General features: G+C 39.9%; 1 protein-coding gene across 17 annotated transcripts in view; it reads left to right on the plus strand.

The window, feature by feature from the left end:
- Positions 1 to 15,017, plus strand: part of LOC105474928 (lysine methyltransferase 2C) — a 310,251-nt gene that overhangs the window by 97,444 nt on the left and 197,790 nt on the right. For all 17 annotated transcript variants that reach the window (XM_071094207.1, XM_071094202.1, XM_071094205.1 and 14 more), the window contains exon 4: positions 3,587 to 3,728. In XM_071094207.1, the coding sequence (XP_070950308.1) occupies positions 3,587 to 3,728 (142 nt within the window). The remainder of the gene's footprint in view (positions 1 to 3,586; positions 3,729 to 15,017) is intronic.

A 15,017-nucleotide genomic window follows, 5' to 3' on the forward strand; every position in this document is an offset into this window, starting at 1 on the left:
TGGGGGGAGGGATTCAAATTGTATTTATTTTCTCTCATCTGCGACACATTCATTTTGTTCATGAGGTCATTTGTCACATAGAAATGTAAATTTTCATTTTATGATTCCTTTTGAATACAGACTTACGTATTTGTAGATTTGATTCTAGATATGTTATCAATTTTGTCTCTAGGGATAGACAGGACACCTTTATTGGTAGACTGCATAAATAATTTAAGGTCAGCTTTCCTATTTCAATTTTTTAAAAAAGAAAGGAAACATGTTAAGTATGAAAACCAAAACCATCTGTTTGATGCTTCATGTTATCATTACTTTTATGATTTGATGAGATTTAGTTATTTGTAGTTTTTTCTAACTACGCAAGCATAGTTACACAAATTGTTCATTTTTCACAATATTTTTCTAAAATTCGTTTTGATTATAGAAGATAGTTTTTTTTTTTTTTAAAAAAAGGAAAGTCAGGCCAGGCGTGGTGGCTCAAGCCTGTAATCCCAGCACTTTGGGAGGCCGAGACGGGCAGATCATGAGGTCAGAAGATCGAGACCATCCTGGCTAACACGGTGAAACCCTGTCTCTACTAAAATAATACAAAAAAACTAGCTGGGCGAGGTGGCGGGCGCCTGTAGTCCCAGCTACTCGGGAGGCTGAGGCAGGAGAATGGTGTAAACCCGGGAGGCGGAGCTTGCCATGAGCTGAGATCTGGCCACTGCACTCCAGCCTGGGTGACAGAGCGAGACTCCGTCTCAAAAAAAAAAAAAAAAAAAAAAAAGGAAAGTCAGATTGAAGTGCTAATCTGAGTGATAAGAGATCAAGTTTTGTGTGAAATTTAGTGTTCAAGATGCTAAATATGTCTAGTGTATAGTTGAAATATGGTGTGGAACTCAGGAGACAAGTTGGTGCTAGAGATGTTGATTTACAAATCATTAAGTCCAGAGGGAACTGTTGAAATGTGAATAATAAATAAGTTCTTCAAAGAGGAGCTTATAGGCTGGGCGCAGTGGCTCATGCCTGTATTCCTGGCACTTTGGGAGGCCAAGGCAGGAGGATGACTTGAGGCCAGGAGTTTGAGACTTGCCTGGGCAGCATAGTGAGACCCCCATTTCTACAAAAAGATGAAAAAGAATGTGGTAACATGTGCCTGTAGTCCCAGCTGCTTGGGAGGCTGAGGCGGGAGGATTGCTTGAGCCCAAGAATGTGAATGATCATACTACCTCACTGCAGTGTGGGCGACAGAGTGAGTCCTTTTCTCAAAAACAGAAACAACCAATCAACCCAGAAGTGTAAAAAGGATGTAGGCTGTACCTATATTTAGAGGCCTAAAGGAAATCAGCTGAAGAGACAGATATTAGACTATTATATCTCCCTACTTATAAAAGATAGAAGAACATTTCACTAAGGAGGAAGTGGTCTTGATGTGAAATGAATTTTTAGGATGTTTGAAGAAAGCTTGTGAGTGGTGACTGGATTGTTAATGCTTTTGCCGTTGATCCATTGGTGATGTTGATGAGAATAACTGTGTGTGTGTGTTTTGAGATGGAGTTTAGTTCCTGTTGCCCAGGCTGGAGTGCAATGGCATGATCTCGGCTCACCACAACCTCCACCTCCCAGATTCAAGCGATTGTCCTGCCTCAGCCTCCTGAGCATCTGGGATTACAGGCATGTGCCACCATGCTCTGCTAATTTTATATTTTTAGTAGAGACAGAGTTTCACCATGTTGGTCAGTCTGGTCTCAAACTCCGGACCTCAGGTGATCTGCCCACCTTGGCCTCCCAAAGTGCTAGGATTACAGGTGTGAGCCACCACACCCGGCTGAGAATAATTGTTATAATAGGCTGGATACAATTAGAAAGGTATAGTTGAAGGGGAAGGTAGTAGAGTTCAGTCAATTTATTGTGCCATCTCATGAATTTGGTGGTAAAAGGAAAGACGGAAAAGGAGCTTGAAAGGACTTTAAGATTTTTTTGTTTGGGGTTAGTGATGCAGAAAGGTCTAAATAAATTTCAAGTTAGAAAAGAAGGAGCCAGCCAAGAACATGGAACTGCATCATGAGCACTGGTGGGGAGGTGTAATGTCCCTTCATTCTAGTAATAGAGTATGACAGACAGAGTGGGCATATAATTTTTATTAAATGAGAAGAATGATGCTAGGGGTAGTGGTGTATGGAAATCCTCTCAGCTATTAGGTTGCCTCCTGAGAAAGAACATTTAAGGTGTTTGGGGTTGGACTCAAGGAGAATGGAAACAGGCAGTAAGGTGAAGGTTTGTCCTTTTCAAATATTAAGCTTTTAGAATGACTAATAATTAGAATACATAATGAGTCTTTTAATGATAATATAAAGTGTGAAACGATTTTTAATGACTCACTTTGAAATACATTTGTTCTGTAGACCAATTGCTATAATCCTGAAAATAAGATTCTTTTTTGGCCGGGCACAGTAGCTCATGCCTATAATTCCAGCACTTTGGGAGGCTGAGGTGGGTGGATCATCTGAGGTCGGGAGTTTAAGACCAGCCTGGCCAGTGTGGTGAAACCCAGTCTCTACTAAAAATACAAAAATTAGCCAGGCGTGGTGGTGGGCGCCTGTAATCCCAGCTACTCGGGAGGCTGAGGCGGAAGAATCACTTGATCGCGGGAGGCAGAGGTGGCAGTGAGTTGAGATCGCACCATTGCATTCCAGCCTGACTGACAGAGCGAGACTCCATCAAAAAAAAAAAAAAAAAAAAAAGATTTTTTATTTTTGTTTTTGAGGTAGGATCTGGATGTGTTGCCTAAGCTGGAGTCTAGTGGTATCATCACAGCTCACTGTAGCGTCAACTGTCGGAGCTTGATTGATTCTCCCACCTCAGCCACCTGAGTAGCTAGGACTACAGGCATGTGCCACTATACTTGGCTAATTTTTTGTAGAGATGGGATGTCACCATGTTTCCCAGGCTGTCTTGAACTACTGGGCTCAAGCAATACGCCTGCCTCAGCCTCCCAAGGTGCTGGGATTACATGTGTGAGCCATCACACCTGGCCAAAAATAAGATTCTGTTTTTGAGATGGGGTCTGGCTTTGTCACCCAGGTCTGAGTGCAGTGGCATGATCCTGGCTCTCTGCAGCCTCCGCCTCCCAGGTTCAAGGCATATCCTTCTATCTCAGCCTCCTGAGTAGCTGACACTATAAGCACTCACCACCTTGCCTAGCTAATTTTTATATTTTTTGTTGAGATGAGATTTCACCATCTTGCCCAGGCCAGTCTCAAACTCCTGAACTCAAGGGATTTGCCTGCTTTGGCCTCTCAAATTGGTGCAGGGATGCCTGGCCAGGATTCTTAACATTTATTGCTAGGATGAAACTTCTCTGAATCAGCTATAATTTGGGTGCAAGTAAAAGTGTACCATGCTTCACATTATTTTGGTAATCATTTTGCAGTAGAGAATAAAGATGCACAGTACCACTAATTATGTGCATAAACTTTCCTGTATCAGTGAAGTATTGTTATTTGTTTCTTTTTACATTATGACCTATGCTTTATAGATAAATTCACCAGTGATTAATATAAATACAAAAATGACTCTTTGTTTTCTCTTGTTTACTGTTAAGCGGAAATCAAAGAACAGTCTGCAGAAGAGGATGCTGAAGCAGAAGCGGATAACAGCAAACAGCTAATTCCAGCTCTTCAGCGATCTGTGTCTGAGGAATCGGCAAACTCCCTGGTCTCTGTTGGTGTAGAAGCCAAAATCAGGTTAGAGAATGAAGGCAGCTGGATGGGATATTAGTGACAGGAATAAAACAGTGAATCGACTATAGAGAAAATTCAAGGAGTATGAGTTTAGGATGAAAATCTGGGTGGACTTTTATGATTTAGTAGCTGAATTTGAAGCTGATGCCTCTGTGTGTAATTGGGTTGAGTACATCTGTGGGCTTAGGCAGTTGTAGAACACGGCAGCACACTAGAGTTTTACTCTAGTCACCTCAGGCCAGTACAGAATGTTACCAATGTGCTATTCCTGGCAGAAGACATAAATGTGAGCGTTTAGCATGATGATTAATTTTTGATACTTACCTGTAAACTTAAGTTTATACTTTTGTTCCTTACCTTCTCCCCATTCATTAAAAAAGGAATCACAGGACATTATAACCTATTTTTTTTTCTTTCTTTTTTCCCCCCACCCCACCCACACCCCCCCCCCTTTTTTTTAGATGAAGTCTTGCTCTGTCACCAAGCTGGAGTGCAGTGGCGCCATCTCGGCTCCCTGCAACCTCCGACCCCCTGGTTCAAGCGATTCTTCTGCCTCAGTCTCCCGAGTAGCTGGGATTATAGGCATCACCACCATGCCCAGCTAATTTTTGTATTTTTAGTAGAGACAGGGTTTCGCCATGTTGGCTGGGATGGTCTCGATCTCCTGACTTCATGATCTGCCTGCCTTGGCTTCCCAAAGTGCTGGGATTACAGGCACGAGCCATTACACTGGGCCTGTAACCTATCATTCTGTAATTCAGCTTTGAAGTCTTAAGAGTTTTTAGACCTTGTTTGAAAAGCATGAATAAAATAATGAAATTATCCATCGGTTTAGTACTCCCATGTTCTTCCCTCCCTCCCTCTCTCCCTCCCTCCTTCCTTCCCTCCCTTCCTCCCTCCTTCCTCTCCATCCCTTCTCCCTCCTTCCTCCCTTCCTTTCCCTCCCCCTTCCTTTTCCTCTTCCTTTTCTTCCTTTCCTTTCTTTTTTTTATTTTTTAATTTATTTTTTTATTTTTTGAGGCAGGGTCTTACTCTCTTACCCAGGCTGGAGTGCAGTGGTGTGATCACAGCTCACTGCAGCCTCAACCTCCTAGGCTCAGGTGATCCTCCCACCTTAGCCTCCCAGGTAGCTGGGACTACAGGTGTGTGCCAGCATACTTGACTAATTTTTAAGGTTTTTTTTTGGTAGAGATTGGGTCTCTTTATGTTATCCAGGTTGGTCTGGAACTCCTGGGCTAAAGCAGTCCTGTCTCAGCCTCCTTAAGTGGTGGAATTACAAGCATGAACCACTGCACCTGGCCTCTCTCATCTTCTTGAAGCATTTTCTTTCGTTTGCGTTTGGGACATCTCACTCCTCATTTTGTCTTTTGCTAGTTGCTGTGGAGACTCTACATGTTTATAATTTTGGAATTCTTAAGGATAAATCCTCAGATACCTTGTCTACTTTTTGTCTCTGTTCACCCCCTAGGAAAGAAAGCTCATTCATTCTGATAGCTGTAACCTCTGTGTGTGCCCTTAAGAGTCTCATGTGTTCATTTCCATTACTCTTCTTTACCTGATCTCCAGACCTTTATGTTCAGTTGTCTGCTTGACATCTCCATTTGGAAGTGTGTTAGACACCTCACCCTTAACATGTCCAATACCGTGCTTGATTCTGCCTCCACCTCTGCCCCAAATCTGCTTCTCCCCAAGATTTCCTCATTTCAGTAAATAATGCCAGTATTCACTCGGTTGTTTAGTCCAGAAACTTTGGAAGTTAATCCTTGATTTCTATCTTTTCTCATACCTTATAGCTCAACTTGATAACCCAAGCAACTTGTTACTGCCTTAACTTGCCTCCCATTTTGGTTGAAGTCACTGTTATCCCTTGGAAGTTGTAGTAGCCTTTTAACCAGTCTTTCTGCTTCTCTTTACCTTTCCATAGTACAATTTGTTTATAGCACAGTTGCAAAAATTATTCTAATAATGATAATCAGGTCCCCACTATCCACTCTCTTTCATGACTATTATATTTAAATTAAATATTTAAATTATATTCATAATTTCAAGTACTTACCATGTCTACAAGGTGTGATCTGTTCCTGACTGTCTCTCTCTTTTTTTTTTTTTTTTTTTTTTTTTTTTTTGAGACGGAGTCTCGCTCTGTCGCCCAGGCTGGAGTGCAGTGGCGCGATCTCGGCTCACTCACTGCAAGCTCCGCCTCCCGGGTTCACGCCATTCTCCTGCCTCAGCCTCCCGAGTAGCTGGGACTACAGGCGCCCACAACCGCGCCCGGCTAATTTTTTGTATTTTTAGTAGAGACGGGGTTTCACCGTGGTCTCGATCTCCTGACCTTGTGATCCGCCCGCCTCGGCCTCCCAAAGTGCTGGGATTACAGGCGTGAGCCACCGCGCCCGGCTGACTGTCTCTCTCATGTCATTTGTCACTCACTGTGCTCTCACCACATTGGCTTCACTCCTTTATATGTGCTGATGGGGTTTCTGAGAGCTTTGGTGCTTGCTTTGCTTGTCTCCTGGTTTAACCTCCCAGAGAGGACACCTTGCTGATAATACTATCCTCCTCTGAAGGGCCACATTTAGCTTAGTCTCAGTCAGCTCAGGAAAAAGAACATACAGTGTGAATCAAGGTGAAGAACACACTGATGTTTGTTATACTGTAGTCCTCTCCTCCTCCTCCAGTATTTTTTGGGAGGTTTGAACATTTTCAAAATAAAGGAGTAGGATGGAAAAGAAAACAGCAGCAGCTCCCACCATATTTTACATAGTAACCTGCTATTTTTTTCTTTTCTTTTTTTTTTTTTTTTTTACTTTATGTTCTAGGGTACATGTGCAGGTTTGTTACGTATGTATACATGTGCCATGTTGGTGTGCTGCACCCCTTAACTCGTCATTTACATTAGGTATATCTCCTAATGCTATCCCTCCCCCCTCCCCTCACTCCACAACAGGCCCGGGTGTGTGATGTTCCCCTTTCTGTTTGTGGCACTTATTATTTTCCAACAGTTCATTTGACTGTCATGTGAACTCTGAAGGCAGGCACTTTGCTGGTGGGTTTTGTTCACTGCACTGTGTCCTGCACCTAGTAGTCCCTGACAGAGATTAGGTGCTGTATAAATATTTTTTTAATGAATAATGAGTTCTAGTTGATTGAAAAACATTTAAAATTCTGCTTACTTTTTGTAGTTTGATACTACCATAAACTTTAATTTTTACTATGTTTTCTGTAGAAATTAAAAATGGTGTAATGCATATGTGGAATTGAGAGGTACAGAATGCAGAATATTTGCTAGTTTAGAGTAGGTGCCTGAGAGCCTTCTGAAAGTATTCTGTGTCTCTGTATCCTCTAGGCCTACTTCGGGAACCCATTGTAGTTCTTAACTTCCTTGCTTGGTTCTTCTGCAGATCTTAAGGACAGAGTATGCCTGACTGACTTATCTTTTTGTCCCCTGTGAGTAGCACACTGTCACTGTTAGTCCTCATCTAATACTTGTACAAAGAATGAAAGTTAAAAGCTACTCATGAATATATGATAATTTCATTTATAATAATCATGGCCTATCAGTGGAAAAGAATAGGTTACTCAATAATTGGCTGTCTACATAAAAAATATAGGTAGATTGATGCTCATACCACATGGAAACGTAACCTTGAGGTAGATTAATAAGCAATGCCACTGTTATTTATTTATCCTGGGCTATACTACCACTACCACTGTTACTTTCATTAGACAGGACAGAGTGAATGTACACTGTGAGAAGGCCAGCGTACCATAAATACAGACCTGATGTTTATTCCAAGCTCCACCACTTTTGACCTTTATTTATTCATTTTTATCTCTCTGTCCCATAGTTTCCTTAAAAGGATGTACAGATGGAATTTAATGAATTTTAATGGTGCAGTATATAAAATGTTCTAAATGAATCTGTAGATAATCATCCTATTACAATTAATAGGATTTTAGCAAGATTGCTAGATACAAAATCAAAATGCAAAAATCACATGTATTTATATATATTAGGACAGAGTTCAAATGGTATTTTTTAGCGTATTATTTTCCAATAATATAAAATTATATGTGACTAGGATTATGTGCAAAAATGTAAGACTTTTATTTTACTAGAGAAAATTATAAAACTTTCTGGAAAGATTAAGGAACACAGACATAATAGAAATAGAATATTCACATTTTAGGGGATTCAGTATTTTAAAGATATTCTTTCCCAATTTATCTGTAGGTTCAAGAAATTTCTAATAAAAATTTCTACAGTAAATTTTACAAGCTGATTTTAATTTATATGAATATGCAAAAGACAGGATAAACCAAAGGACCCATGAAGAAGAGGAAGGATTGCTTTACTTGATACTAAGACTTTTCGTAACATGCTAGTAAATTAAGTCAGTGCTGTATTACCACAGAAATAGACAAATAGACCAGTGGATCAGAATAGGGAACCCAGATACAGATACATGCGTAATGTGAACAAGTTATTTATAACAAAGGGGCATCACAAATTAGTGAGGAAGGAAGTCTCTCAACAGTTGGATGAGAAAAATTATATGTACTTAAAAAAAAAGAAGAAAGTAGACCTAATTTATTCATGTCAACTCCAGTTATAGACATATGTGAGAAGCAAATTAATAAAAGAAGTTAATGTAGAAGAATTTCTTCATTGCTTTGGGGGTAAGGAAAGACTTTTAAAAAACAAATGGAAAGCACTAATTGTAGAAAAGGGTTGATTGGCCAGGCACAGTGGCTCATGCCTGTAATCCTAGCACTTTGGGAGGTTGAGGCAGGAGGATTGCTTGAGCTTAGGAGTTCGAGACCAGCCTGGAACATGGCAAAACCCCATCTCTACACAAAATACAAAAATTAGTAGGACATGGTGGTGCTACTCAGGAGGCTGAGGTGGGAGGATCGCTTCAGTCCAGGAGGTCGAGGCTACAGTGAGCTGTGATCCTGCCACTGCACTTCTGCCTGGGTGGCAGAGTGAGACCCTATCTCAAAAAAAAGAAAACACACATGAAAAGAGGCCGGGTGCAGTGGGTTACATGCTGTAATTGCAGCCCTTTGGGAGGCTAAGGCAGGTGGATCCCTGAGGTCAGGAGTTCGAGACCAGCCTGGCCATCATGGTGAAACCCCATCTCTACTAAAAATACAAAAATTAGCTGGGCGTGGTGGCAGGTGCCTGTAATCCCAACTACTTGGGAGTCTGAGGCAGGAGAATTGCTTGAACCTGGGAGGTGGACGTTGCAGCGAGCCAAGATCGCGCCACTGCACTCCAGCCTGGGCAACAAGAGAGAAACTGTGTCTCAAAAAAAAAAAAAAGAAAAGGATTGATTAATACCACTATACTTAAATTTAAAACTTTTCATGAAAAATACCAAAACAAGAATAAAAAGATAAATGACAGAAAAGGGAAAAATATTTCTAAAGCATATATCTGACAAAGAACTTATGTCCATATGTATTTAAAATGAAGCAGAACAATTCAGTAAGAAAAACCACTTCTGTAGAAGATAGTAAGCATTACTTGATTACTTGCAATAAACGTTACTTGATTATGACATATTTTTTAAACATGCTGTTGGATTTTAGTTAGATAATATTTATCTTCCTAAGCAATATGAATTTTTGTAATATTGTAATGTCCTAGTTTTGGAGACAAAATTGCACTAGCCTCGTACATGAGGCATCTTTCAGTTTTCTTATATTTTCCGGAACAATATCTGTAAGATAGGTATTGACTCCATGAAAGTTTGAAGTAACTGTCATAAAATTATGTGGGTCTGGGGGGTTTCTTACAGCAAGAGAAGTCGCTACCAGTTCAATTCAAAGATGTTTTTTTCTTTGAATATGTATTCCCTAAATTTGCTCCCGACTTCCAAATTTTTTTCTATTCAGCTGTTTCATCTGCACCAGTTTTCTCATGTTATATTTTTCTCAGAACGTATACATTTTATCTAAAATGATTCATGATACATTTATTATTTTTTAATGTTATTTTTGATTGGCAGATCCTAATTGTGCATTTATGAGTACAGTATGATGTTTCAATTCATGAATGCAAAGTGGAATGATTGAATCAAGTAAATTAACAGATCCATTACCTTGATTACCTCTCATCTGTTATGGTGGGGCATTTGACATTTACTCTTAGGTTGGTGCACAAGTGATTGCGGTTTTTGCCATTACTTTTAATGGCAGAACCACAATCACTTTTGCATCAAACTAATAGTTATTTTAAAATATAGGTCGCCCTGCTATGTATTATATCTCAAAACCTGTTCCTCCTGTCTCAACCTTTGTATCCTTTGCACCAAACTAATAGTTATTTTAAAATATAGATCACCCTGCTCTGCAGTATATCTCAAAACCTATTCCTCCTATCTCAACCTTCGTATCCTTTGACCAACAACTTACCATTTCTTTCTTCCTGCCTTACTTTCTCTGAGTGTCTGATTACCATCACTATACTACCAGTTCTATTAGTTCAGCTTTTTAAGATTGCGCATATAAGTGAGATCATGCAGTATTTGTCTTTCTGTGCCTGGCTTATTTCACTTAGCATAATATTCTCTAGATTCTTCTGAGTTGTTGCAAATGACAGGTCCCTCCCGCTTCTTTCTCTCTCTCTCTCTCCCCCCACCTTCTTTCCCTCTTTCTCCCCCCTCCCCCTCTCCCTCTTTCCTTAATCCCTCCCCTCCCCTCTTCTCCTCCCTCCCCTTCTCCTCCCCTCCCTGCCTCCCTTCCCTTCCCCTCCCCCTCTTTTTCTACCCCCCCTTCCCTCCCTCTCTTTTTTTCTTCCTTCCTTCCTTCCTTCCTTCCTTCCTTTTCTTCTTTCCTTCCTTTCTCTCTCTCTCTCTTTTTTTTTTCTTTGACAGGGTTTCACTCTGTCACCCAGGCTGGAGTACAGTGCCGTGATCACAACTCACTGCATCTCAACTTCCTGGGCTCAAGCAGTCTTCCCACCACAGCCTTCTGGGACTACAGGTGTGCGCTCACCACACCAGGCTAATTTTTTAAATTTTATGTAGAGATGGAGTCTTACTTATGTTGCCCAGGCTGGTTTTGAATATCTGGGCATGAGCAGTCCTCCAGCCTTGGCCTCCCGAAGTGCTGGGATTATAGGCATGAGCCACCATTCTCCCGCTTTTCAAGGCTGAATAGTATTCCGTTGTTTATATATACCATATTTTCTTTATCCATTCGTCTATTGATGGATACTTAGGTTGATTCCATATCTGGCTATTATAAGTAATGCTGTAGTATGCGTGGGCATGCAGATATCCTTTTGACATTTATTTCAGTTCCTTTGGATATATACCCAGAAGTGTGATTACTAGATTATATGGTAATTCTATTTTTAGTTTTTTGAGAAACCTTTTTACCATTTTCCATAATGGCTGTACTAATTGACACCCCCACAACAATGTACAGTACTTCCATTTTTTCTGTATCCTTGGTAATACTTATCTTTCCTTTTTTTATTAATAGCTACTTGAACAGGTGGTAGGTGATATATCATTGTTGTTTTAATTTTCATTTCCCTAATGAGTAGTGATACTGAGCATTTTCTCATGTACCTGTTGGCCATTTGTATGTGTTCTTTTGAGAAATGTCTATTCAGCTCCTTTGCCCATTTTTTAATCAGGTTGTTTTCTTGCTGTTTAGTTGGGTTCCATATATAATTTGGATACTAAATATTGTCTCCCATTCCGTGGGTTGTCTCTTTACTTTGTTAATATTTTCATTTGCCATAAAGAGCTTTGTAGTTTAGCCATCCCATTTGTCTGTTATTGCTTTTGTTGCCTGTGCTTTCAGGGTCATATCCAAAAAGTTATTGCCCACATGGAACTTTCTCCCTATGTTTTATTCTAGTAGTTTTATAGTTTGACATCTTAAACGTAAGACTTTATTTTGAATTGATTTTTGTGTGTTATGTGAGACAAGGGTATGATTTTGTTCTTGTGCATATGGATATACAGTTTTCTCAGCGCCGTTTATTGAGGAGTCAGTTCTTTACCCATCGTGTTTTCTTGGCATCTTTGTTATAAATCAACCGAGTGTAAATGCGTGAGTTCATTCCTGTTCCATTGGTCAATGTGTCTTGTTTTTTGAGCCAGGGTGGTGTCTGTGCCCAGGCGGGAGTGCGCTGGTGTGATCTTGGCTCTCTGCAACCTCTGCCTCCTGAGCTGAAGCCATCCACCCACCTGAGCCTCCTGAGTACCTGGGACTACAGGTGTTCACTATCACCCCTGGCTTGTTTTTGTATTTTTAGTAGAAATGGGATTTCACCATGTTGCCCAGGCTGGTTTCAAACTCCTGGGCTCAAGCAGTCTGCCTGCCTTAGCCTACACAAGTGCTGGGATTACAAGTGTGAACCACCATGCCTGTCCAGATGTGTGTTTTTTTCCTTTTTTTTTTAAATGCCAGTACCATACTATTTTGGTTACAATCATTTTGTAATGTTTTGAAATCAGACAGTGTGATGCATCCATCATTGTTCTTTTTGCTCAAGGTGGTTTCGGCTGTTTGATGTCTTCTGTTCTTCCATATGAATTTAAGGATAATTTATTTCTGTGAAAATTGACATTGGAATTTTGATAGATACTGCATTGAATCTGTAGATCGCTTTGGGTATGGACAGTTAGTTTCACAGTATTAATTCTTCCAGTCCATGAACATAGATATCTTTCCATTTCTTTGTGTTTTCTTAAATTTCTTTTGTGAGTTTTATAGTTTTCAGTATACAGGTATTTTACCTCCCTGGTTGAAATTACACCTAAGTATTTAATTTTTTTGTTGCTATTATAAATGGGATTGTATTAATTTTCTTTTAGGATCGTTTGCTGTTAGTATATAGAAATGCTACTGATTTTTGTATATTTACTTTATATCCTGCTACTTTATCAAATTTGTTTATTAGTTCTAACAGTTTTTTGGTGGAGTCTTTAGGGTTTTGCATATGTAAGATCATGCCGTTAGCAAATAAAGACAGTTTCACTTCTTCCTTTCCTGCTGGGATCCCTTATATCTTTCTCTTGATCATATTGCTCTTGCTAGGACTTACAGTAATATATTGAAATTTTTATTTCAGTATTTTATATTTTATATCAATTTTATATTGTTTTTCATTATGATTTTATTTCAGATATTGGGATTTCCATTTTAAGTGAAAGATTCTTAAACAATATCTTTTCTAGTTTCCAAATATTTGGATTTTTTTTTTTCTTGAAAGGGAGTCTTGCTCTGTTGCCCAGGCTATGCAGTGGTGCGATCTTGGCTCACTGGAACCACTGCCTCCTAGGTTCAAGCGATTCTCCTGCCTCAGCCTCCCGAGTAGCTGGGACTACAGGCGTGCACCACCACACCCAGCTAATTTTTGTATTTTCAGTAAAGATGGTGTTTCGCCATGTTGGTCAGGCTGGTCTCAAACTCCTGACCTCAGGTGATCCACCTGCCTTAGCCTCCCAAAGTGTCAGAATTACAGTCATGAGCCACTGCATCTGGCTGGAAAATTTTAAGTTATCCATTTATTATCCATTTTTAGTTTTACTGCATTATTGTCAGAGAATATTGCCTGCATGATATTGGTCACTTGCTATGTATCATGTACTCTTTTATGGCCTACTATGTAATCCACTCTTGAAATATTTTAATATACTTGAAAAGAATGTGAACTTTTAGTTGTAGATAGAACTGAATATAGTATCTCAAACTAATTTATTTTGCTCAGGTAATTAATAAATAATGAACAGTAAAGATGTTCAATACTTAATTTTTATCAGTTTGATGTAGTATTTTCTGAGAAAAATAATTAAAATCTTCCAGTGTTGTTGATCTTTTTTTTTTAATCTTCGAGTTTTGTTAGTACAGGTTGAGTATCTCTTACCCAAAATGCTTGGGACAGGCCGGGCGCAGTGGGTTCATGCCTGTAATTCCAGCACTTTAGGTGGCCAAGGCAGGTGGATCACCTGAGGCCAGGAGTTTGAGACCAGCCTGGCCACCATGGCAAAACTCCGTCTCTACTAAAAATACAAAAATTAGTTAGATGTTATGGTGTGTGCCTGTATTCCCTGCTACTTGGGAGGCTGAGGCAGGAGAATTGCTTGAATCCAGGAGGTGGAGGTTACAGTGAACCTAGACCGTACCATTGCACTCCAGCCTGGACGACAGAGTGAGACTCCATCTAAAAAAAAAAAACCGAAAACAAAATGTTTGGGACCAGATGTGTTTTGGATTTTAGATTTTTTTGGATTTTGGAATATTTGCACATACATAGTTATTTTGGGGATGGGAGACATTTATGAATATGAAATTCATTTATGTTTCGTATATGCCTTATACACATAGCCTGAAGGTAATTTTATAGAATATTTAAGTAATTTTATACTTGAAACAGAGTTTATATTAAGTACTTAGATGTGAAATTTTCTACTTGTGATACCATGTTGGTGCTTAAAAAGTTTTGAATTTTGGAGCAGTTCAGATTTTGGATTTTCAGATTAGAGATGCTTAACCATCTCTTTCAGATTAGAGATTCATTTTGAGGCCTGTTGGTCTGAGTATATAGTTATGATGGATATCTATTATACTGCTATTGATCATTTTGTTAGTGCATAACATCGTTTTCATCTCTAATGCTGTGTTTTCTTTTTGACTTAACTTTCATTTTGTCTGATAAAATTATTGCCACTCAAACTTCCTTTTGGTTTATGTTTGCCTGGTATCTTTTTACGTCCTTTCCCATCAATATTTTTGTCCTTGTTTTATGTGTCTCTTGTGTTTATACTTCCAACATTTTTTGCACCTTTTTTTTTTTTTTTGGAGACAGAATCTTGCTCTGTCACCCAGGCTGGCGGGCAGTGGCGTGATCTCGGCTCACTGCAACCTCCACCTCCCTGGTTCAAGCAATTCCCCTTCCTCAGCCTCCCGAGTAGCTGGGATTACAGGCGTGCACCACCATGCCTGGCTAAGTTTTTTGTATTTGCACCCAGCCGCAACCAATTTTTTTTTTTTTTTTTTGAGACGGAGTCTGGCTCTGTCGCCCGGGCTGGAGTACAGTGGCGCGATCTCAGCTCACTGCAAGCTCCGCCTCCCGGGTTTACACCATTCTCCTGCGTCAGCCTCCCGAGTAGCTGGAACTACATACAGGTGCCCGCCACCTCGCCTGGCTAGTTTTTTGTATTTTTTTAGTAGAGACGGGGTTTTACCGTGTTAGCCAGGACGGTCTCGATCTCCTGACCTCGTGATCCGCCCATCTTGGCCTCCCAAAGTGCTGGGATTATAGGC

Source organism: Macaca nemestrina, chromosome 4 (assembly GCF_043159975.1).
Source record: "Macaca nemestrina isolate mMacNem1 chromosome 4, mMacNem.hap1, whole genome shotgun sequence".
Classification (NCBI taxonomy): Eukaryota; Metazoa; Chordata; class Mammalia; order Primates; family Cercopithecidae; genus Macaca; species Macaca nemestrina.